The 26,541-nt window shown below is 33.7% G+C and overlaps 2 protein-coding genes across 5 annotated transcripts in view; one reads left to right on the top strand and one right to left on the bottom strand.

The window, feature by feature from the left end:
- Positions 1-26,541, bottom strand: part of LOC122397498 — a 241,687-nt gene that overhangs the window by 176,099 nt on the left and 39,047 nt on the right. The gene's annotated exons all lie outside the window — the stretch shown is intronic.
- The window catches only part of LOC122397497 (trichohyalin-like), a 204,641-nt gene that overhangs the window by 166,569 nt on the left and 11,531 nt on the right, over positions 1-26,541 (top strand). For 2 of the 4 annotated variants that reach the window (XM_043396679.1, XM_043396677.1), the window contains exon 3: positions 21,771-22,018. In XM_043396679.1, coding sequence (XP_043252614.1) covers positions 21,775-22,018 — 244 coding nt within the window. In that variant the 5' untranslated portion in view covers positions 21,771-21,774. Of the gene's footprint in view, positions 1-13,657; positions 15,446-21,770; positions 22,019-26,541 lie in introns of those variants that run through there. The other 2 variants (XM_043396678.1, XM_043396676.1) reach the window with 2 other exon arrangements.

Genomic DNA, 26,541 nt, shown 5'->3' with positions numbered 1-26,541 from the left:
GTGTCTTTTGTATGGGAAGCAATATGTGGCCTGGCGTTGTCATGCAACAATTTCACTGGACGTTCTCCTTTGCCAGTATACGGACGTTTTCGTTCCAATGCTTGACTCAAGCAGATTAATTGACGTTGGTAGCAATTCGCAGTAACTGTTTCACCTGGTTGCAACAACTCATAATAAACCACACCCTTGATATCCCACCAGATGCAGAGAGGAACCTTCTTTCCGAAGCGATTGGGTTTTGCAACCGATGTTGATGCTTCGTCGGGATTTACCCATGACTTTCTGCGTTTCGGATTGCTATAGAGTATCCACTTCTCATCGCCCATAACGATTTTCCACAAGAAAGACTTTCGACGCTGCTTATCGAGATGAGAAAGACACGCTGCCACTCGTTGATTTTTGTTGGTTGCAGTGAGTTCATGCGGGACCCATTTTCCTTCTTTCTGGATCTTTCCCGTCTCACGTAGGCGTTTGGAAATCGTTTGCTGGGTTACTCCTAACTGTTCTGCAAGTTCTTTTTGCGTTTGTGCCGCATTCTCAGCGAGCAGTTGTTCCAAATCATCGTTGTCGCACTTCCGGGGGCCTCCAAGGACGTTGTTTGTCGATTAGACTCAAATCACCGCTTTTAAACCGCATAAACCAAAATGCTTACACATCATACGATACAACACCTTCACCGAGAAAGGAACAAATCGATTCGTATGCTCTTGCAGCATTTTCCCTTGTTGGAATTCGTAAAGAATGCAGTGTCGAATGTGCATCTCATCTGTTGCCATTTTCTACTCCACTGAATTGAATACTATTGAAGGTTAAGGTGGGCCTTTCGCTAAACTATCTTTTGTTTTAACTAGCTACATGTCAACACTATATGACCGCAAAAGAGCGGGAAAATCTATTGACTTTAAACTTGATTTCATAACTGCTTAAGATAATTTTGATTATTCATTTGCACACCTAATAAATAATCTGCGAAAATATAAAATAACAGACTTGGAAATACTGGTGGTGTCCGAATATTAAAGCTATCGACTGTAGATACAAATTTAATGCTCCTTTAATTTCGAGTTATTACATTGTATTATATTGTATTTATAAATCCAAGATGGTTTCTAATACCGAATACGCCTTTATCAAACATTTCGTTTCTCGTTAACTAGACTCTGCAAGACACTTGCTTCGTTTATAACTCATGAATAGATTATGAATATATCATGAGACATCATTAATTCGTATCGTTTCTATCTGTATGGTCATTGACCACCTATTGAAGAATGTATAACCTATAGTAGTTCGAGCGAGGAATAATTTACGAGCAAGGTTTCCGGACTCTCGACCCGGAGGACATGGGTCGGTAGCGGTATACGATGTTACCTAGTAATTGCGAAAGTATATTATTCCAATCGAGTTAGATCGAGTACTCCGTTATCCTCGCATTAGAATAACAATTAAAAGTTGCTCGCTAAATCTTCTTAGGAATAGTTGTTAGCGATCGAATTATATCGTTACGATGACGGCAACGTGCCAGGAATATACATATGTATACAGTGACTCTAGAAATTGATCAAACATCTTTACTATACTTTGTTGGAGTTGTGAAAGAACAAAGTGTGGTCGTCGTTTGTTGAATAAACAAAAGAATCGTACGAAGAAGCCGCATGTTGTTCCGTTCTTTTAATAAAGAAAAACCCATAACTCTAACATACTTTTTATTCAATTAAAGCGTAATCGTTAACTATGAATCATTGGAAACGTATTTGATGCATAATTTTAATTGTTAGATAAATAACAAACGCGTAAAACATGTATTTCAGCGATTATTCTACAATTTGGATCTTCATTTTTGTGTGTAATAAATATTAATCATAAATAGTAGTATAATTCTACGTGGAACTATCATTAGGCTTACAATCCATTGCGTTGTAGTAGAGTTGGGAAAATTGTATTTCCGAATAACGAATAAAAATATTGTCTACATAGGAATATTGAAATTTGTATTCGTTGTTTGGAAACAAAGTTTGCCTAACTCTGTTTAGAAAGAAATAGTGGGCCAAGAGAACTGTAGTTAAAAGAAATAAATTATCAGGCACAACGAACGAGTTTATCGTAGATTATAAAGTAAGGCGTTCGTATCTTACAACCTGTAATTTGAGGAAAAAAAACAGAACGAAATAAAGAAGTCGTTGCAAAACAAAATTATCGATGTGGATGGTTTTATACATAGAAGCACGGGGACAGCGCGGCAATTAGTATGTCATTAGCGTTTCAAATTCCTGCGCGACTATACCTTTTCAGTCCATTAACATATAATTACAGTAGAGCGCTGGTTATCCAGACGCTAATTATTTCAACTTCCGATTGGAACGTCGAACCGCTGACTCGATTATCCGTTCGCGTAATCGGAGATTCCTAGACTTGAGATAAGAAAAAGAATTATGATCGAGTAATCAAATTAATAGTTCGCTATCGATTTGCTGACTAGAGTATTTCAACATTTCTTTGGAAACTTGGTAACCTGTGATTTCCAAATGTAGCCAGTTCTGAATATTTAGTGAATTTTGCTATGTTTATTCAATAACTTGGATATTTCTTGACACATAATAGAATAGCTATAACACGAAAGAATGATTTTTATGTAATTCTATCTTAAATTCAAAATGTTTCAGTCGTTTTCTATTCTATACGTTGTGCTTACTATCGAATGTAAAATCATTTATTTTGCCAACGTCTTTTTATTCTTGGCTCTCAAAAATATTGTCAATCTTTTTAACAATAAAATACTGTACCAGAATTCGTTAAATGTACGCATAAGAATATTCTTAAAATAGTAACAATATTTGGTCAGCAGATTACAATTTCAATTTCAGTTTATCGATGCATAATAAAAAGAAATGAATAATTTCTATGATTTATGGAATTTCTATACGTTGTTCTTAATATCGAATGTAAAATCATTTATTTTGCCAACGTCTTTTTATTCTTGGCTCTCAAAAATATTGTCAATCTTTTTAACAATAAAATACTGTACCAGAATTCGTTAAATGTACGCATAAGAATATTCTTTAAATAGTAACAATATTTGGTCAGCAGATTACATTTTTAATTTCAGTTTATCGATGCATAATAAAAAGAAATGAAGAATTTGTACGATTTATGGAATTTCTATACGTTGTACTTAATATCGAATGTAAAATCATTTATTTTGCCAACGTCTTTTTATTCTTGGCTCTCAAAAATATTGTCAATCTTTTTAACAATAAAATACTGTACCAGAATTCGTTAAATGTACGCATAAGAATATTCTTTAAATAGTAACAATATTTGGTCAGCAGATTACATTTTTAATTTCAGTTTATCGATGCATAATAAAAAGAAATGAAGAATTTCTATGATTTATGGAATTTCTATACGTTGTGCTTAATATCGAATGTAAAATCATTTATTTTGCCAACGTCTTTTTATTCTTGGCTCTCAAAAATATTGTCAATCTTTTCAATAATAAAAAACTGTACCAGAATTCGTTAAATGTACGCATAAGAATATTCTTTAAATAGTAACAATATTTGGTCAGCAGGTTACATTTTTAATTTCAGTTTATCGATGCATAATAAAAAGAAATGAATAATTTCTATGATTTATGGAATTTCTATACGTTGTGCTTAATATCGAATGTAAAATCATTTATTTTGCCAACGTCTTTTTATTCTTGGCTCTCAAAAATATTGTCAATCTTTTCAATAATAAAAAACTGTACCAGAATTCGTTAAATGTACGCATAAGAATATTCTTTAAATAGTAACAATATTTGGTCAGCAGATTACATTTTTAATTTCAGTTTATCGATGCATAATAAAAAGAAATGAATAATTTCTATGATTTATGGAATTTCTATACGTTGTGCTTAATATCGAATGTAAAATCATTTATTTTGCCAACGTCTTTTTATTCTTGGCTCTCAAAAATATTGTCAATCTTTTCAATAATAAAAAACTGTACCAGAATTCGTTAAATGTACGCATAAGAATATTCTTTAAATAGTAACAATATTTGGTCAGCAGATTACATTTTTAATTTCAGTTTATCGATGCATAATAAAAAGAAATGAAGAATTTGTATGATTCATGGAATTTCAGACGCCCCATTTTGTTCCAAGTCCCCCCCAGGCAGGTTTGCCTCCTAAATTTGGCGCTAAAGGACAGTTTAAAATGTTTCACAGCCCGCTCGAATGTTCGACGTGTTGTCAGAAATGTTTCTCGATAGAACGATCCCTTCGAAATATGCCTTTTATAAACTTTCGCTGCCTGTCGTGGAAGATCACGCGTCGTGAAAGGTAATAAGAGCATCGAATGATCCTGGATGCGATAAATAAGTCTCGTTACCTGTCGATTTTGCCTTGCACATCCTGGCACAGGGACTCGTGTGAAACAACACTCCAATATTTCATTACGTTATCTCCGAAAAGTCAGGCGGAAACTGGTTCGATCGATAAGGACTGCATGACAGAACAATATACAACCATGTCATTTTTATTACCATCCCCTTGGGATTCGTGGGTGCCATTATACCATTGCTCGTTTACTGTAATCTTTGTACATACAGCTCTTAGGTAACCGTACAATTTAAACACATTTTACAAAAATTTACTTGACAGATTTAAGATTCTTCCTAAATCGATTTCAACGTCACCTACATTTTTAAAATTCTCATAATTTAAAAGAAACATTCAAAGAGAGTATAACACGAAGAAGTTGCCACTTGAATTATTTAAATCTTAAAAAGTGTTCATTATCTATATTTAATATTTGATATACACTCAACAATTATTCTGCAAAACCAATTTTTTTCTTTTTGCAAATATTCCACCAACAAAATTCATAAAACCCATTATGTTTTTACTCTCTCGATTTTGTTATACTGGGCTTCTTGCTGCATTTCCACACCTTTCCACCGAGGGCCATTTCTGCGCCCTTCTTTTCTTTTATGAAATTCTCTACATCTTGTTGACTGAAACCATTCTTCTGTAAGTAATGTCCCCTATCATTACCACTTTTTGCCCCACTTCAATTCTTCTCTTCAGACACTGGTCTCTGCTAAGACCCTCTCCTCTTATAATACCTTCTTTATACTCCGCTGCCCTTTTTCCTGCCCTTATATTGTAATACATCAGCGTGTGTTTATAGTCGTAACAACTACAGATGTTTAGTAACCACTTACCTTGGTCTTTTAAGAATGCATTCGATAGTTTTTATATTTAAAACCATCGACTATCACTTATTTTCGTTTCTTCATATGTACACACACACACAAATTAAATTCATTCTCCATTCTCCATTCTTTATAAAATTTAATTTCCAATTTATTGATTTCCAAGAACAGTAGAACTTTCATTTGAACTACTTTTCAATAGAAAGCTGGCTAGAATAAGAGATTTCTCCCTTAGAGTAAAGAAGTGGCACAAACCAATTACAAGTTACTAATTTTTCAAACACCGAAATTTCATTTAAAATTAAAATCTGACCTCGTTTGCTTGCTTTTATGTCCTGCAACTTTTCTACACGTTTTTTTCCTGTGTTTCAAAATAACGAAAATGTTTTTCGCGCACACGGTATCTATCAAGCAATAAATTTGAAGCGTCGAACGTCTAAAACCCGCGATCTATCATCGACGATAAATTTTTGAAAATATTCTTGCCCAAGGACGAAACAGACACGAAACTGACATTTGCAATGGCCGATATGATTGTTTAAATCGATCGTGATGATTCTGTAGATTTGCAAAACGTCAAAAGCAAACGTAAAAAGCAAGATCGTACCAATTCTTTTTGGCCTCCGGTTCGAGAACGGAGTTTATTCGCGGCCGTAACATTACGCCTCGTTGCCCCGAGGTATGTAAGACGAATGGAAACGGAACGAAGAAAAGGACCGTAGAAAGGGTTTCGAGGAGTTGGGTAGATAAGAGAAGAGAAAAGGGAAACCTGTAAGCATCCGTAGGTGAACCGAATCGCCTCTATCGGAGGAACTTTAATTCCCTTGTCTGTGACAATTTGTACGATTTAAATTTCCGCTCGCGGCACGGTCCCATTGCCTCCCTTTTCACCTCGCTATATTCCCTTAACTGGATTTTTCGATCGAACACTCGACGCGGCGAAGAAAACTAATTAGTTCTACAAAGATTTCCCGGGCGTTTGAAGTTTCGCGTTGACCGCCCTTGTTAATTAGTTTCAATCGTAGAAGCACCACGCTGACGTGTATTTTGTAACATATTAACTTCCAATGAAGACTATCATTTTTGGAATATCCATTTTTGTAAATGGAGATCGATTTACGATCGAGCAGCCTTTGAAAATTCTTGGGTGTTCGACCACAGCTGAGAAAAATATTTTAATGGGAGATTTTGGAGGCCAAAATAAGACGAAAATCAAGAATATCAATTTGTTGATCGAGGCTTTGCTAAGAAGTTATTAATATTTTAAGTTCCACGCCGACCGGAAAATTTTTCGAACAGAAACAATTTCAAATCGTTCTGGAAAAAATATTTTTGGCCTATGGAGGTCAATTACTATTATTTTGGTGAATAGACATAACCTCGAAATCCTAACCATTTTCGAGAAAAAAATTCAAGAATGTGAGAAATTTTTTGACAAAATTAAAAAACTTCAAATCGTTCTAGAAAAATTATTGTCGGTTGCGGGAGTCAATTACCATCATTTTTGGTCATTAAACATACCCTTGAAATTTTAACCATTTTCGAGAAAAAAATTCAAGAAGGTGTGAAATTTTTTGACAAAATTAAAAAATTTCAAAACGTTCTAGAAAAATTATTTTCGGTTGTGGGTGTCAATTACAATCATTTTTGGTCATTAGTCATATCCTCGAAATCCTAACCATTTTCTAGAAAAAAAGTCAAGAAGGTGTGAAATTTTTTGACAAAATTAAAAAATTTCAAATCGATCTAGAAAAATTATTTTTAGTTGCAGGGGTCAATTACAGTCACTTTTGATGAATAGACATACCCCCGAAATCCTACGTGTTTTCGAGATAAAAATTCCTTACCGAAAATATAGTTTCTGCACAAAAATGCTTCCCCGAAATTTCATGCGAATGTTTAAAATATCATAACTCTTGAACGGATAGAAGGATTTTAATGTTTCAAAAAGCAATCGACGCGTATTTTGGAGAAGAATATGTAGAAATTCCAAAACTATTCGAAAAGTTGTTCCTTAACTCCGTAAAGTTCGAAAAACAACATAAAAATGGTCCAATTTTTAAACGGCCATAACTCCTACAATAATGAATATATTTCAATGAAATTTTTTTCTGAAGTAGTGCTCATGGATACCTACAAAATAGTATTAAACAACATTTCAAACAAATTTATTAAAAATGAAATACGAATTTTTAAGAAATATCGAGTTTTCGTTGAAAAAAAAAATTTGAAATCAATCTGGAAAAATTATTTTCAGTTGCGGGGGTCGATTATAATCATTTTTGGTGGATAGACATACCCTCGAAATCCTACCCATTTTCGAGAAAAAAATTCGAGGAGATGTGGAATTTTTCGGCGAAAAAAAAATTTCAAATCGTTCTAAAAAAATTATTTTCATTTGCTGGGGTCGATTATAATCATTTTTGGTGGACAGACATTTCCCCGAAATCCTACACAGTATCGAGAAAAAATTTCGAGTGGCTGCCTATATTTTTTTTTTTGGAAATCGATCTACATCTTTGGAAATAGGTTTTAGTTTATTCATGGAAATCCACACAAGTGACTACTATTTCCAATTGCTACATAATTCTGAAATATTTCGTAATAACTATTTTCTTAGGAATAAGACGAAAATAAATGTTAATGGTATGTACCTCCCGAAAGCTATATTTTTCAAATTCTATTAAGTATTAAAAGTGTCTTGCGGTAATATTTGAATACATGTATATAAACAGCGTGATAATATTTGTATTAAAACGCTTGCTAAATTCATAATTATTATGTCAGTCTTGATTGCAAATGCGTATCACTCGAAGAATTATCACATTCTGCTATTCGAAATTTCTTACTCTTCTTTCCATAAACTTAAAACCTAGTCAAAGTTAAAATCATCCAACTCTTATTGTCTGTTAATCGATAATTGCGAATAGAATATTGAAAACAAGTGGACTTGCGTGTTGCAAATTCGTTCAGCGATCGATCTCAATCCACGAATCGCTGAAATCATTCATTTTTCTTTCGGTGCTTCCAACGAGTCTCATATTTCAATGTGTATCGAGTCCCTGAAAAATGAAACACGTTATCAGGGTATTCTTGAGTTATCGTAACGCTTTGCGGCAGTAAATTCATTTATCATCGGCGAAATTCTTCTTTCTTATCGAGCATCGTGTATTTCACTTGACGAGTCCATGCTTTATATATTACATTATCGTGATCTTCGTGTCTGATTTATTATTTATTCGTTTACCAAAGGACAGATTCTTCTCCCACGGTCTCACTAATTTGTACAGAATTACATAAACACATACTTTCACTATATTTTCAATTGTGTATATTATATACGAACATATCTAAAACACATGGGAACGTTGGTTAAAACGAATTATTCAATGATATATACTATTAAGAACGTTTCACCATTTGATTTAGGATCGTATTGATATCTTCCATTATGTGGAACAAATTAATGGCATTTAAAAATATTTACTAAAATTTTTTTAAAGTAAATTAAATTTCATTTATCTTTCCAAATCTATTTTTATATTGTTAAACGACGAAGACGATAAAGTCTACATTTGCAATTTTTCTAGTTATAAATAATTAACGTTATCATATAGCTTCACTTTTATTTTCTACATATATCGATGAAAAGTAATTTCTTGCATTATTGTATTTATAAAATGAACTTTACTGTTAAATGCATCGATCCGGTGAGGACTGTAAGAAAAGGCTCGAAATATAATATTCACATCAACCGTTCCTCCTTCTCCATTATTTATCTCAACGATTATACTTCTCGTTATAAGATTATGTATGCTGATTGTAGGAATTGAAACGCGACGCGTCTCTTTCCCGTCATGCGGAACTAAAAAGCTTCGTACAGAACGTTTCGTGGGTTAATTACTTTCCTATAGTCGTGTTCCTCTTTTCGAGATGCAAACATTACACTTGTAAATTGTAATTACATGTTCGCTTGATAGATCCGTGTAGTTATATCTAAATTAATTGGCTCTTTCCATCGTGAAAGTTGAAATTTGAATAGGATTTATGAATTTTAGTGAGGTTACAAAAATAAGTGCTAAGACAAATTTTAACTTATACGGTTTACAATTGTCTGAAACCAAAGTTTTGGTCTCGTCAAAAATTGTGTAGTTTTGGTCTGGCAGTCAACGAGTTAATGTCCGCCATTTTTCGCTTGAAATATATATACAGGGTGTTCGGCCACCTCTAGCAAAAATTTTAATGAGCGATAGTAGAGGCCAAAATAAGACGAAAATCAAGAATACTAATTTGTTGATGGAAGCTTCGTTAAAAAGTTATTAACAATTAAATTCAAAAATTTCAAATCGTTCTGGAAAAATTATTTTCGGTTGCGGGGGTCAACTACAATCATTTTTGGTGAGTACACATACCTCCGAAATCCTATCTACTTTCGAGAAAAAAAATCGAGTAATTTTTCGGCGAAAAAAAATTTTTCAAATCGTTTTAAAAAAATTATTTTCGGTTGCGGGGATCAATTACAATCATTTTTTATCATTACACATACCTCCGAAATCGTACGCACTTTCGAGAAAAAAATTCCATACTGAAAATCCAATTAGGTGCCTAAATTTTTCAACGGAGAAAAAAAATTGCAAATCGTTGTGGAAAAATTATTTTCGGTTGCGGGGGTCAATTACAATCAGTTTTTGTCATTAGACATACCCACGAAATCCTGCCCACTTTCGAGAAAAAAAATAGAGAAGGTGTGAAATTATTCGAGAAAATTAAAAAATTGCAAATCGTTGTGGAAAAATTATTTTCGGTTGTAGGGTTCAATTACAGTCATTTTTGGTGAATAGACATACCCCCGAAATCTTGCGCATTTTCGAGAAAAAAATTCAGTAAGAGCGGCACTTTAAACGTTAATAACTTTTTAACGAAGCTTCCACCAACAAATTAGTATTCTTGATTTTTGTCTTATTTTGGCCTCTACTATCGCTCATTAAAATTTTTGCTAGAGGTGGCCGAACACCCTGTATATTCATATTTCACTTGCGTACTAATTTCTTCAACAGACTTTACAAGTTAGAATAACACAAGAACTCCATAAGAACGCCAGTAAGAACATTGAAAATTGAACTGTTAACACGTGTACATATTTGTAAATACATTCAAGTGTTGTAAATAGTATTGAACCTTCTATTTATAAATAAAACGGCTCCACGAACATAGTGGGAGGCTACAGATATCGAAATAGTAATATTTTGTGGACTAGTTATAATTGGCGCGCGTGAAGCAGACGAAAAATGCCCAAAAACGTGTTGTTGAGGCCCACCGTTAGGCGGCGCCCTTGTCGTCTCTACTTTCTCGCTATATGCGCCACGTGTGTTACACTTTATTCTCATTAATATTAATAATTACTAACATACATGTATTCCTACCATGTGTTCTTATTAAATAATATTATTACTCCTAATCAGCTTGTTTTTCCTCACTGCGCCAACATATTTTACGTGAAATGAAAATATTTTGTATTGACATAAAATGTGTATAGCGCGTTTTTAACTTAGATTAAGTCCACGACACATCGATGTAATTACTAGCTCAGATTGTTATCATCGTCGAGATATCGAACCTTCACAGCAAATTTTCGCACTTTATTTCCAACGATGGGCCTCGATAAGATAATCTCATCCTGCAAGAAGCAAGTAACACGGGGGTTTATATTGTCGAAACTTTCTTTCCAAGCGACAAATATTCCGGTGACAGTGATTAATTGCTACCCAGTAGATTGCTGGTGATGTGTGTCTAATACGACAGAATTCTCAAAGCTCGGAAGGTTACGTAAGAAAAATTTTTCATTTAGCAAAGTAAACGATTAATAACAAAATAAATTCACGTTTAAAGATCCATCGATGTCTTGAAAATTCTAACTGTTCGTTTTTTTAAATTAACGTGTTATTAACACTGTAATTATTAAAGCAAAAGATCACTATGGATGATACTTTAAACCCTAAAAATTCATAATAAACTGTTAAATGGGCTTGTAAATTATATTGTATATTTAATTGCATTTGATACAAAAATATTCGTGATCGTAATTACTGTTTAAATTAATCATTTTTGAGAAGTAATTATCTGTAAATTCTAATGATGAAAACCATTATCTAAAAATTGATTTTACGTAAAATATTAACAGAAAACGGAACGAAGAATTCTGTTTTTAAGTCAGTTTTAGTACTGGTGATGATTGTATCATTAAATTCGTATTAATTTTGAAAGACATCTAATCCATCCTACAATTTTCATTTTTCATTTAATTCCTTATCGATTTTCTTTTATTTTATTACAAACAAAATTTATTTTCTATATTCAATAAACTTTATTTATGACGACGACCAGAAAGAAAGCCATGAAAATGGATTTGACATGTAACAAATATTGAAAAATTCCATAACAATGTATTTCTTATAAACTCTGGTCACTTTTTAGTTAGAAATATAATTATTCCGTGAATTGTCTCGAATTGTATAGAATAAGCAAGTTATTCAAAATTCTTCTCCAAAATCTAATTGAAAAAATTACGTTCATTATATACATAAAGCTATGCATATGTTCAATGAAACGACATATTCATCGCTTCATTTTGGAATAAATTTTGTTGTATTATTTATGTGACTGAAAGTTTGTATTAATATATTTTAATGTGCTAAATACATATTGCAATATTGATAATGATATCACTATCGATGCTTATTAGTAAGTTAGATTTAAGTTGAAATGTATGTGAATACAAATTAGCCATAACATAGTAGGATGGTAACCACCAATATTATGGCGGATGAAAGAAAATTATCAACAATATGATAAAAAATAAACTATCAATAGAACGATAGTACAATCTGTCTTAAGAGAGAACTGGTCAGGTTTAAGATATAGAAATTTTTCTAAACCGATCTCAACGCAAGCAGTATATCGATTACGATATAATAGCGCAAGAACTGTGTAACATTGTATCTTTAAATAACTCAAGGATATAGATAAAATTAAAATTTTTAGAGATGAAAAGCCTTGCAGAAATTCCAGTTCCGGAGCACAACTATATTCATTGAACAAAATACCAATTTTAAATGAATTTACTAGCTAATGTCACCGTATTGTACCATTGCAGTATCTCATTGATCATTCTGCTTAATTAATTTAATTTACGAGAAAAAAAATAACTGTTATTTGGTATTATTTTTTTGGGGACAAAAAGTATCACCAACTGGGGGAAAAATATAGATATATGTATATGGTACGAATAAACGTAGAACAGGAAAACGAGGAAAACTCGATTGTAAAAATTGCGATAAAAAATCCAATTCTCAAACTTTCTCGTGACAATGTATAATTGAATGTTAACTGTTAGATAATTATATGTTTTTAATAAGATTTCGACTGAAGTTAGTCGAGTTTCAAAATCCGCGCGAAATATTTGGCCAACTCGATATTTTATGAAATCCAACAAATGTAAATGTCAACACAAAGGATTACAATAACAATACTGGTGTTAAGAATTTACTGACAATGGGTTAGTAGTGTTTTACTGTAACAAATTTGAAAACAATCCCATTTTGCAAGAGATATCCAGGAAAGCCCCATTTAATATAATATAATAAATATTAACGCAAGTTTCAGGTGCATATATAATGTAAAATGCTTGGATAGCATGATATTAAGCAACTGTATAATGAAGGAAATAACTTTTCGACCCCCGGAAGTAAACTTTTCCCATTATTTTAAGATTCTAATTAAACGCTCTTTCAGCAAATGTAATCCTTCTTCTTTGTTTTAAATCTTCAATTTGATGTCTCGTGAAGAAATACTGATCGTCACGGAGCATTCATAAGCGTACCATTAATGAAAACTTACAATTAAAATTCATAAATGCAGTTGTTGGTATAGAAATATCAAAATATTAAAAAAATATTATTCCATTGTGTGTAAGAAATAATAGAAGTAAACCTAATGAAAAATGGGTTCGATGTTGTAATTGTCTGGATCACTGACCAAAATTTGTATATTTGTGACGCCTAAATAATAGAATTTTTCATTCTTCACCATTCTATGCATCGAAATAAGCTATGCATTAGCTTTATATTTTTTCTTCGTTTCTAAAATCTTCATTTTCTGAAATCAGACTTGCGTTACCATTGCATGTATCGAATATTTGTGCCGCGCTGTAGCTTTGCTGAATGTTAATTTATGTGCAAAAGGGTTGAAGGTGGTTCATGAATGAATGGGCGATCAGGGATAGCGAGACAACGGAGGGAACGTGACAGACGTGATTCTTACATAATACTAATTTCTGTTGCTAATTATTAATTTCTGCAAAAAGATTGTGTGTTCAGATATCCAACAAAGCCCTATTTAATATAATATAATAAATATTAAACAATTTCTTAAACATATAAACATAGTTCATTTAATTTAACTTAATCTCTGTGTCTAGCGTACCTTATATTTCTATGTTAAACGTATAAAATTTATTCATTTTATATAACCCGATGCTATATCAAACGTTTGTAAGGTATTGTGGTTGCTAATGACCCTAATGGGTTGATGCAACAGTAAAAATTAATTTCAGTTGCATATATAATGTAAAATGGTCAAATATTTCGCGCGGGTTTTGAAACTCAACTAACTTCGGTTGAAATCTTATTAAAACCATATAATTATCTAACAGTTAACATTTAATTATACATTGTCACGCAAAAGTTCGAGGATTGGATTTTTTATCGCAATTTTTACTATAGATTCGAGTGTATTCGATTGTGTGTTTTAAATTCGTTTGTACATTTGTTCCAAATACTCTTTGTTAAATTCTACACCATCGTCTCCATTTTCACCGCCCGCCATTTTAAAAAATAAATACATTTGTGAAATAAAATATCTGTGATCCAATAATCCCAGAGGTAACACGTTTCTACAAGGCACTATCGCGTAAGTGCAATAGGTTTTACATTTAAAATACAAATACAATTCTTTTTGTTAAGTCCTACACCATCGTCTCCATTTTCACCACTTGCCATTTTAAAAAAATAAATGTGTGAATTAAAATAGCTGGAACCCAATTATCCCAGATAAGTAGGTAACACGTTTCTACAAGTCACTAATCGCGTAAGTGCAATAGGTTTTACATTTGTTCCAAATGCAATTCTTTTTTGTTAAGTTCTACACTAACGCCTCCATTTTCACAGCTTGCCAGTTTAAAAAATAAATGCATTTGTGAATTAGAATAATCCAATAATCCCAGATAAGCAGGTAACACGTTCCTACAAAGCACTATCACGTAAGTGCAACAGTTTTTACATTCCAAAGACTCTTTGTTAAATCCTACACCATCGTCTCCATTCTGACCGCCCGCCATTTTAAAAAATAAATACATTTGTGAATTAAAACAGCTGTAATCCAGTAATCCCAGAGGTAACACGTTGCTTCTCTGCAATTACCATCCATCCAATAGGTAATTGCAAGAAAACGGTCCACATGTAGACGATAACGCATCTACTCTCCCAGATAGCACGCAGCAGCTATAGATCACGAACTCCCGCCACGGACGATTTTAAACCGCATTCACATCGACTCGTTAAATGATTCCTCCTTCGCGGCCGTACAATTGAACTGTTGGTTACCTCGTAGACGTTTGCATCATCGGAAAATTGTTCGTTGACAGGCGGGTCAATTGAACAACGCGGCTCCTTCATCTCTGGGTTTCTCACCGTGGACGGTATTCTTGACCGTGGCTAGCTCGAAATCGCCAGTACGAGCCGAGTAGACGTCGCAGCTCGTCGTAGAGTGATCGAGATACGTCGTTGCCGGAAGTCGATCCACGGTTTGTGTACACGATTGATCCCGCGGATCAGCGGCGGGTTTGGCAGCGAAGCCAGTGGAGTTGCCGTTAAGTATAGCAGCCGCGACCTGGCAGCGACAGTGTGTCAAGATCACTTGATCCCGCTACGCCTTCGCCTTCGAACGCGTACACGCTCGAGTACCGATTGTTGCTTCTCTTTCTCTGGGTCAGCAGGAGAGCCGTACTCGAGCTCACAAAGCAGACGGGAATTCCGGGTGAACAGTGGGTGCGACGAGGACCTTCGACGAGAAGGGGACCGGCTACCGTGGAACCGTCGTTTCTTCGAGTGGCAATCGAGCGTTGGGGGGAATCGATAGCCCGGGCCACGGCGTTCGTGTGTAGCGACGGATGTGATCTTGTTACTCGGTACGTGCTCCTCGATCGCAAACGCGAATGGGAAGGTCATGGTGTCTAGTTTGCCCGATCGATTTACGCGCGACGTGAACCCCTTCCCCCCTCCCCGCCACCACCCCTCTTCACCCCACGCTCGTTTGACGACCAATTGCTTTTTGCGGGCTGGAATTCGCTGTGTCAGCCAAGTGAGCGATACTCGGTTACCGAACCGTGCACCGATTCTCGTTCGAGGGTGACAACTTCCACGCGACCACTTCTGTGTGACGTCTGAGTTTCACTGTTGTCTTTGCTCTCTGTTTTTTTGCTCGAACGTTATGTGAAAATTACGATTTCGTACTGTAAGGGTGGTTTTGATTATCGCTGTAACTTCGTATAGTTGCAAGCGTACACTTTTTGGAGGAATTGGATTCTGATAAAATTTAGATATGCAGTGATAATTTTCTTCGATAAAAATTACGATATGGTGTTGTAAGGGTGGTTTTGATTATCGCTGTAACTTCGTATAGTTGCAAGCGTACACTTTTTGGAGGAATTGGATTCAGATAAAATTTAGATATGCAGTGGTAATTTTCTTCGATAAATTATTACGCCCACATGTTCATTTTGTATTATGCCTTGATGCATATAATGGAATTTTGTGAAAAACAGTAAACTTCTCGTTCGACAACTACCCTTTCCACTGGCAATGATATATCGGCGCTACAAAGCTTGTTTTTGTATTTCCATTGCAGTTTTTCATTGAAACGTTGATATTTTCAAATTGTTTAACAAGCATGGAGATTGTTGTATTTTATTTCTTATAAATTTCGATTTTACTATACGCTAACAAAAATATTCATGCAATATCTATCCGCTTCCTATGAATTCTTGATTAAAATTTAATTTTAATTTAAAATTTCAAATATGCCCTGAACTGACAAATTCTGTTTGCTTTTTGCTAAATTACAAACTTTATCCGCGTCAATTTCAGTCTTAGTTCTTATCGAATTTGTGAAGATAAAATTATTTGTTATTGCAATCGAATCGGAGGAAAAAATTACAATATAGAAACGATCGTTTTTGTTAAGCCTCAGGCGATTCTCTGTTTTACTATGCACTAAAAAATATAAATATAAACAAAATTATGTTGTCAAGAAAATAAAAATAAACATACTAACTCAAATTTCATTATAGTCTTGTAAATAAGTAAGCACATTACATGAGTCTCTTTAAAATTTTTCATATATTTTAATTATGATTTAAACGATCTAATCATCCACAAATATTAATTGTTAATAAGTAATTTGCTACTATTATTGTCGAGTATTTTTAAAGATATTTCAGTAATCCAAATTATCAACAGTAAATTATCAACAAATATTAATCGTTAATAAATAATTTGCTACTATTATTCGCGAGTATTTTTTAAGATATTTCAGTAATCCAAATTATCAACAGTACATTGTCAACAAATATTAATCGTTAATAAGTAATTTGCTGCTATTATTGTCGAGTATTTGTGAAGATATTTCAGTAAACCAAATTATCAACAGTACTCTATATATGTACTCTGCTTTTCCTCTATAAATAGTTTAATAATGAGATTTCAGAGCCAAATTAATTTTGTTATTTATATAATTTTAGTATTTGTCGAGAAGATCGCAACAGCTTGCTTCATCAGGTTATTTAGTGCGATACGAATTCATGAATTCGTGGATTGTTTAGGGGGTTAGGTAAACGCGAACCGCTAGTTGACGTCTATTAGGCTGCTCGCTGAGCTGGAATAATCAAAACGCGTGTGACAATTTCGTTTAGGTTGTTTTGGCACGTTTGACACTAGATTTACGGACATTGTTTGCAGATATCTTTAATCGAAACCCGTTCTGTCGACAGTCACATTCGAATCTCTCTTAATTAGAATATGTATATTAGTATATATACATATATGTATATTAATATCGACCAGATTTAAAACAAATTGCTACGATTCTACAACGTTAAGTTCAGAACCTGAAACAAGTCAAAATTACATTTTCAACTATGAAGATCAATAATTTTTTTAACTCAAAATTTTAAATTAAAAAAATATTTAATATCATCGCAGAAAAAGGAACAAATTGTAAATTTATTTATCAAAATATAAAACGACGCGTTCCGTAAATCTAGCGTTGAGCAATCAAATGTTTCGATTTGGTAATTGTCAGCAATTGTCTGTAATTAGAAAGTTTAAAATAAGAATCATGCATAATTTAACTGTCCTGATCCATTATTCATTAACTTTTGTACGTTTCGATATTCGTACGGTGTTTGTCCGACAAATGATCAAAAACGCAAATGCTCAGTAATGAACGCGTTCAATAAATTCCGTGCGGGAAATTGTACGGTCATTTAGAACGAATCACGCTGATAATTAGATAGCTAATTAACTTTTAATTAGCACTGCAAACAGCCATCGCGGTAAACGGGAGCGAATTTTATGAAACTCGTAAACGTGATAACCGATACTTTCAAACTTTATAAAATCGAATTTACAGGCTGTTGACAAGATCGATACATTTTTCAAAATCCAAAGTCGATGCAAGCACCATCATTCCAGGCGACAACTCGTTATATTTTAATGGATCTCGAATATGAACCGTGTCTAAACCAAAATTCAGCGATATAGTCGTACGATGTGGCTGACACTGTACCCTCGGAGTCCTTCAGACTCCTAACCCACACCTTCGACGCGACATGAATACCTAATAAGAATCTTCGCCCAGTGCAAACTGCTCGCAAGACTCTTCTGATCGGTGATTTGCAAAAAAAAGGAGAGAATCTCTGCGTTCGGTATTCGTAAATCAAAGAACTTTTATTACGTTCGATTTAATTAAATTGCTTTACTTGTTTTTATTAATTTAATTTCTTACTCGTTTCTTATGAAATGCTGTTTAAATTAAAGACTTCCAAATTGCTCGTTATAAACAAAAATCCAAGTAATATATTTCTATTTCTTAGCACTGGAACTATTAAAGCAGTCAAAATGACCTATTCGTAATTTCTAATAAAACATAGAAAAAATTTGCTCGACAGAATTTTTAAAAATTTACGATAATTTCCTATTACAGAATGAATAAACACTTATTTCCTTTAAAAATTTTAATGGGAGATTCTAGGGACCAAAATAAGACGAAAATCAAGTATACCAATTTGTTGATGGAGGCTTCGTTAAAAAGTTATCAACGTTTAAAGAACCACTATCTCGCGTACGCAGCTGTTCACAGATTCCCGTTCTACAGGCGGACCTTCAAACGTTAATAACTTTTTAACGAAGCCTCCATCAACAAATTGGTATTCTTGATTTTCGTCTTATTTTGGCCCCCAGAATCCCTCATTAAAATTTTTCCCAGGGGTGGCCGAACGAATTAATAAAAGAGTAGCCCCTATATACACATTTTCTGATCGAAATTTATGTGATATTAGATTCGCACAAAAATCATGTCGTTCTCAATCGATTTTGTTCGTCAAATTTGCATATGATAAATATCGTTGGGCAACATTTTCTAGTTATCAGATTGCAACAAAATATGCATTTGTCAAATTCTGCATTTTATATACAATCGTCTAATATTTGAAACACGATCCTATTGTTCGTTACAATGAATATGTATATAGGAAGTTCAGTCATCCATGGGAAAAATTTTAATGGGAGATTCTAGGGACCAAAATAAGACGAAAATCAAGAATACCAATTTGTTGATGGAGGCTTCGTTAAAAAGTTATCAACGTTTAAAGAACCACTATCTCGCGTACGCAGCTGTTCACAGATTCCCGTTCTACAGGCGGACCTTCAAACGTTAATAACTTTTTAACGAAGCCTCGATCGACAAATTGGTATTCTTGATTTTCGTCTTATTTTGGCCCCCAGAATCCCTCATTAAAATTTTTCCCAGGGGTGGCCGAACGAATAAATAAAAGAGTAGCCCCTATATACACATTTTCTGATCGAAATTTATGTGATATTAAATTCGCACAAAAATCATGTCGTTCTCAATCGATTTTGTTCGTCAAATTTGCATATGATAAATATCGTTGGGCAACATTTTCTAGTTATCAGATTGCAACAAAATATGCATTTGTCAAATTCTGCATTTTATATACAATCGTCTAATATTTGAAACACGATCCTATTGTTCGTTACAATGAATATGTATATAGGAAGTTCAGTCATCCATGGGAAAAATTTTAATGGGAGATTCTAGGGACCAAAATAAGACGAAAATCAAGAATACCAATTTGTTGATGGAGGCTTCGTTAAAAAGTTATCAACGTTTAAAGAACCACTATCTCGCGTACGCAGCTGTTCACAGATTCCCGTTCTACAGGCGGACCTTCAAACGTTAATAACTTTTTAACGAAGCCTCCATCAACAAATTGGTATTCTTGATTTTTGTCTTATTTTGGCCCCCAGAATCCCTCATTAAAATTTTTCCCAGGGGTGGCCGAACGAATTAATAAAAGAGTAGCCCCTATATACACATTTTCTGATCGAAATTTATGTGATATTAAATTCGCACAAAAATCATGTCGTTCTCAATCGATTTTGTTCGTCAAATTTGCATATGATAAATATCGTTGGGCAACATTTTCTAGTTATCAGATTGCAACAAAATATGCATTTGTCAAATTCTGCATTTTATATACAATCGTCTAATATTTGAAACACGATCCTATTGTTCGTTACAATGAATATGTATATAGGAAGTTCAGTCATCCATGGGAAAAATTTTAATGGGAGATTCTAGGGACCAAAATAAGACGAAAATCAAGAATACCAATTTGTTGATGGAGGCTTCGTTAAAAAGTTATCAACGTTTAAAGAACCACTATCTCGCGTACGCAGCTGTTCACAGATTCCCGTTCTACAGGCGGACCTTCAAACGTTAATAACTTTTTAACGAAGCCTCGATCGACAAATTGGTATTCTTGATTTTCGTCTTATTTTGGCCCCCAGAATCCCTCATTAAAATTTTTCCCAGGGGTGGCCGAACGAATTAATAAAAGAGTAGCCCCTATATACACATTTTCTGATCGAAATTTATGTGATATTAAATTCGCACAAAAATCATGTCGTTCTCAATCGATTTTGTTCGTCAAATTTGCATATGATAAATATCGTTGGGCAACATTTTCTAGTTATCAGATTGCAACAAAATATGCATTTGTCAAATTCTGCATTTTATATACAATCGTCTAATATTTGAAACACGATCCTATTGTTCGTTACAATGAATATGTATATAGGAAGTTCAGTCATCCATGGGAAAAATTTTAATGGGAGATTCTAGGGACCAAAATAAGACAAAAATCAAGAATACCAATTTGTTGATGGAGGCTTCGTTAAAAAGTTATCAACGTTTAAAGAACCACTATCTCGCGTACGCAGCTGTTCACAGATTCCCGTTCTACAGGCGGACCTTCAAACGTTAATAACTTTTTAACGAAGCCTCCATCAACAAATTGGTATTCTTGATTTTCGTCTTATTTTGGCCCCCAGAATCCCTCATTAAAATTTTTCCCAGGGGTGGCCGAACGAATTAATAAAAGAGTAGCCCCTATATACACATTTTCTGATCGAAATTTATGTGATATTAAATTCGCACAAAAATCATGTCGTTCTCAATCGATTTTGTTCGTCAAATTTGCATATGATAAATATCGTTGGGCAACATTTTCTAGTTATCAGATTGCAACAAAATATGCATTTGTCAAATTCTGCATTTTATATACAATCGTCTAATATTTGAAACACGATCCTATTGTTCGTTACAATGAATATGTATATAGGAAGTTCAGTCATCCATGGGAAAAATTTTAATGGGAGATTCTAGGGACCAAAATAAGACGAAAATCAAGTATACCAATTTGTTGATGGAGGCTTCGTTAAAAAGTTATCAACGTTTAAAGAACCACTATCTCGCGTACGCAGCTGTTCACAGATTCCCGTTCTACAGGCGGACCTTCAAACGTTAATAACTTTTTAACGAAGCCTCCATCAACAAATTGGTATTCTTGATTTTCGTCTTATTTTGGCCCCCAGAATCACCAATTAAAATTTCTTTGAGATTGCCCCCTTAAGAAACAACGTCTCTTTCGTCTCCCAAAAGCAGAAACGTTAAGACCAATCCTATCGCGGTGTATCCCGCGACAGTGGCGGTAAAAATACGAGCACGAGGCGTCCCTGGTCCCCCTGTCGGTTCACCGCGATAGCGTCCTTCGAACAATTCACATGTTCCGCGGCACAACGGAACTTCGTGCCGTTCCCCGAGCCGGTTGAACGGAAAAAGAAGTGTAACGAAGAACACCCGTTTGATTGCAGGAGGATGCAGCCAGGGGTGACAGTAGTTCTGGCCACGGTCTGGCTGGCGGTGTACGCGGACGTGGTGGGGACCGCCAACCTCTACCCCTCCCGCCTTACTCTCGATCAATACTCCCCTTTGGCCCCGCGACGCCATGGAGTTTATCGAAAAGTCGAGGGCCAACTGGACTGGAAGGATCAGAATCCTGCCGAGAATCAGCCGCTCGACCTTTCGATCGGCCCGCGAAGGTCGATTTCTGCGAACACCGGTACGTCTGGCATTCGTTACATCAGCAATTTAATTCTGTCGCTCTGGCTCCCGCGGAAGAAACGGAACGCCGGTATCGAGAACCGGAATCCCACCGTTGCGGTGGAAGTAGCAATTTCTATAATTTATCGATTCGAGAAAATTATGGTAGAATTGTCGATCGTTCAACCGTGACGAGCACAATTCCCACTCTTCCTTGTTTTGCTCCTCGATGGGGTCATTATACTCTGAAACCGTGAAAAGAATTTTTTTTTTAAGTACATGTATGTGTGTCGAGCATGTTTCTGTCGCTGAAGACTACCGGATTCGAAGATGTTTTTCATAGCCTCTCGAAATGGTTGCCATGATATCTTAAGTTACAGTGGATCGGTTGGTAACAACGATTTTCCATACTCGATGCTTTTTACTGTATTTTTGATACGTTAAATGTAAAAAACGAAACACAGAAAATAGTTTTTTTTGGGATTAAAGTGTTGCCGAATGTCTATTTTGTCATATTTTTTATTATTCGTCGGTTATTTAATTGTATTTAATACAAAGATATTCGTAATCGTAATTACTCTTTAAATTAACAATTTTTTGGAATTAATTGTCTGTAAATTCTAATGATGAAAATCATTATCTAAAAATTTATTTTATCATATTTTTTATTATCCGTTGGTTATGACCACGTCCATATTAAATAATATTTCATTTTTAATGAGCAGAACGACCGGAATTATGGCAGCCATCTTATTTTCGGAAGAACCTTTGCTAAGGTTGCTGCAACTTCTAAAATATTCAATATTTTTCCATGAAAAAAATTGTGAACATTCTTCAAATATAGACCTAAATATATATATTGAAACTTGGTACAGAAATATTATACTTTTTCCATCAAAAAATTGCAAAGTCTTCTGGCCCAGAGAGTTATTATCTTCGCTTTTTTTGAAAATTTTTCTCTCTAAATCAGTAAATTGTATGGCTCTAGGTTTTCGTGCATACATTTGGCAAAGTTTCACGAGCACATGGTAATTTTTTCATAGAAAAATAACGATTATTATAGAAGCTACGTGTCCCTATAAGACGTCCCTTCGAAAAAGTCTTGTCACGATTCCCACGATTGGCCATTTTGATTATCTAAAACGAACGAATCAGAAAGCATTTCAATTAATATACAATTACGATGTGGTCCAGGGAGAACTAAACATTCTTATAAACAAAAAAATGGCGGCACCTTAAAGTTGAATTTACGATTTGTTACCTCATTTTCGTGCTTGGCGTAAAAAAAAGAATAATACGCATCAATATTTCTTTAACTTCTCAGTTCACATATAAAAAATTCAATTTTTTTAAGGTTTTAGAGTAAAATACGTATGTTGAGTATTTAGAGAAAATCATTCAGCGTTTAATCTTGGCAAATATAGATCGAAAGCTCGATTTATTCAATTTTTACGCGATGCATGCAGCGTTTGCTTCCGTGCTTTTAGGCGTTGTTTATCTCAATTTATTATCTAATGCGTTACTTCGGTTCTTAGAGGATATATATGTATATCGCTGACAGATTATCGATGTTGAACGTGCATGATGGGGCTCCAGCTCATTTTGTGCGTAACGCGAGAGAGCACTTAACCACGGTGTTTGATCAAAGGTGGGTTAGACGTGGTGAACAAAGTTGCATGGCCCCCTGATTTTAATCCTTTGGACCCTTTTTCATGGGTATATTTAAAAAGCATTGTGCATTCTTCGCTGATAAATGATTTAGAAGAGTTAGGTGACCGAATCTCCTTTGTATAAAACGTGCAAAAATATTTGTATCTTAAAAATGGTGGTATTTTTCACTTATGTTTACTATGGTCCTTTCACTCGGTATAAGAAAATATATATTAATTATCGTTGATTGTTAATGAAAAAAAAATTGACAGATTCATTTATAATGTGTACTAATTACGTGCACATAAAAATTAACTACTCGCAATCTCTTCAATTATTAAAATAACATGGATGAAAACAGTGAATCTGTGTTTTCTTATAATGGAGGAGAGAACGTAGGAGAAAAATAAAAATGTGAACGATCGACGAAAGAACATTCTGAGTCAAACAATTAGGAACTTTTATTTTAACTGTAATATCGATTGTCTTTGTTAAATAAAATTTCAACCAGCGTTGAAACAATGAAAGGTAGGGAAACGTTTTATTAGGAAAATTAGATGGTTTCGAGTGATCACTTAATGTAAGAATAATCTTCGTAAGTGAATACATATCAATCATTTTCTATTAAAGCATTCGGGTGGAAAAATGTTTAGTTTAAAAGTTATTTTAATTTTGTAATAATTGTGCGTTCACTATACTTTTATGCATAAAATGTCTTTTAAACTAAACATGTTTCGAGACAAGTGCTTCCATACCTTTTTATTGGAAATAAAATAGTGCGTCGATTGGAATATAAACGAGTATATAGCTCCATTAAAAATAATAGAGAAGACCTTGAAATATTTGAAACGTCTTCGTTTATGAATATAACCTATGCACCGAGTGATGCATCACTCATAACCATTTAAATTTTTCTTGTGAGATTTTCTTTATCGTCTACCTTGTTAACGCTATGGCTAAACTTGGCAGTATGAATCATTCTGTATAATTGTACAAAACATTAATCAAAGACTCTAAAATCGAAATTTTGCCTCGCTTAAACATTTTAGTTTAGAAAATTAATTGCAATTGCTCATATTTATGTGCAAGTCAACAGAACAAGCCAAAATACATTATTTTCTCGTAAAAGTATAATAATTACTTTGTTAACACTCGTTCGAATCCGTAATTAGAAACATAAAATTATCGAGGGTGAAGCACAGTGTGAAACGATATGTTTTATAAAAAGAGACAATTAAAACAATAATTTATCAGCTATTTTTTAGTTAAATTTTTAGGTCTGTACAACTGGGTATTAATAATTATCGATGAGTCTATTTTTATTAACTTATCCCTTACTTGCATCATAAAGACCATTTCATGACTTTTTTTTATAGATGAGAGTTTACAGTAATAAGTATTAAATTCATTTATTATGTCGTTTTAGTATTTCATTTTAAATTAGACGAACTCCCTATCTTATGGTTAGAAATAAGTTTTTCTTTTTAAATACATTCCTTTAAATTAATAAAACAATATTTATAATTGTGCAAATAAATTGCTTGAGAATAATATACTTGAAATGTATAAAATTAATTATTATATAAATGTAAGTTGTGCAAAAGTTGTATATGTATAACTCTTGTTGAAAAGCATTTATGAAATTGATTTATTCTTTGATTTTTTCTTTAATAAATAGGGTGATCAATTTTAGATCAAGAAAAACTTCTAAAGGTAAGAAAATATTGAAATTATACGTTTATATATAACCTGATATTTCAATAATTATATAAATAAATAGAAATAAAATTTTTTGGTAAATTCAGAGACCTAACTTATTTCATAAGAAAGAGAATCCTTGATTTCTTATTAGTGTAATTCTTGCTGTATAAAATATTTTTCAAAGCCAAAACAAAATGATTTTATATTAATATGGAATGACTCTAAGTTCAGGAAAAGTTTAAAAATTTTAAAAATTCCTGTTTCGATGGAACCCTTTGCAAGGTCCTTTTCTCATATATGTATATAAAGCAAAATAATTACTTTAAAATAGAAATATTACAGACGTTCAAGAATATATCAAGTTATTTAAGAAAATAAATTTAAACAACAAAATTTGGTAAAAAGTTGGATCAAGCATACAGAAAAATGTCCAGAAAAATATAAACTAAATTAGTAAATGTAAATGTAAAATATGAAGGAGTTATTTTTTCCTTGTAAGAGTATCAGTAAGGTTGCACAAAATTAGAGTTAGTAATATTGAGCAAGCAATGAAAATAATCGTTCTGATTAATACGTTCGTTCCTGACACAGTATCTTGAAAATAGGAAACGACAAGGTTTCAGTTACTTGGGGGTCGTAGAGACGGTTGATAAAGTTCCACGACAGAACGATAGTGATAAGCGTGGTAAGTTGTTCGGAGCTGCGGTAACTTAGAACCGTGAATTGCGGGAACGAGTGACGAGTCATTCCCTGGAAGATTATGCCATTCACCGTGTCAGACGCAATTTACGTTCATTTTGCCAGTAATTAGAATCCGCCGAGGGCGCGGTACGCATGTGCTCGATTTTTTATAACATAGAGCTTCTCTGTTACCATAACGAGCCTATGGAATTTACGAGCCCTAACTTTGAACTCGTGGTTAAAGGTAAATGACCCAATTATCGGACATGTGAGACTAGAATCGTTTAAAAACACGTGCCTAAGCATGGATCATCCTTAACTTTCTCTCTTTTAGTTTCAAATTGAATCGAATTTCGTTCGCGAGAACTTTCATGACGAACTATAGTTTGCCAATAATAATCATTGGCATTTCATGCAATACGATTTCTGCAAAAAAAATTGATATTTTTTTAATTATTTTGATAAATTCTGATATCTTTCGAATTAATTATTTTTGATGAATTTCTAATA

Source organism: Colletes gigas, unplaced genomic scaffold, assembly GCF_013123115.1.
Source record: "Colletes gigas isolate AHSC1104 unplaced genomic scaffold, ASM1312311v1 Colletes_gigas_Sc00009, whole genome shotgun sequence".
Lineage (NCBI taxonomy): Eukaryota > Metazoa > Arthropoda > Insecta > Hymenoptera > Colletidae > Colletes > Colletes gigas.
This window is presented reverse-complemented; position numbering and strand designations above follow the sequence as displayed.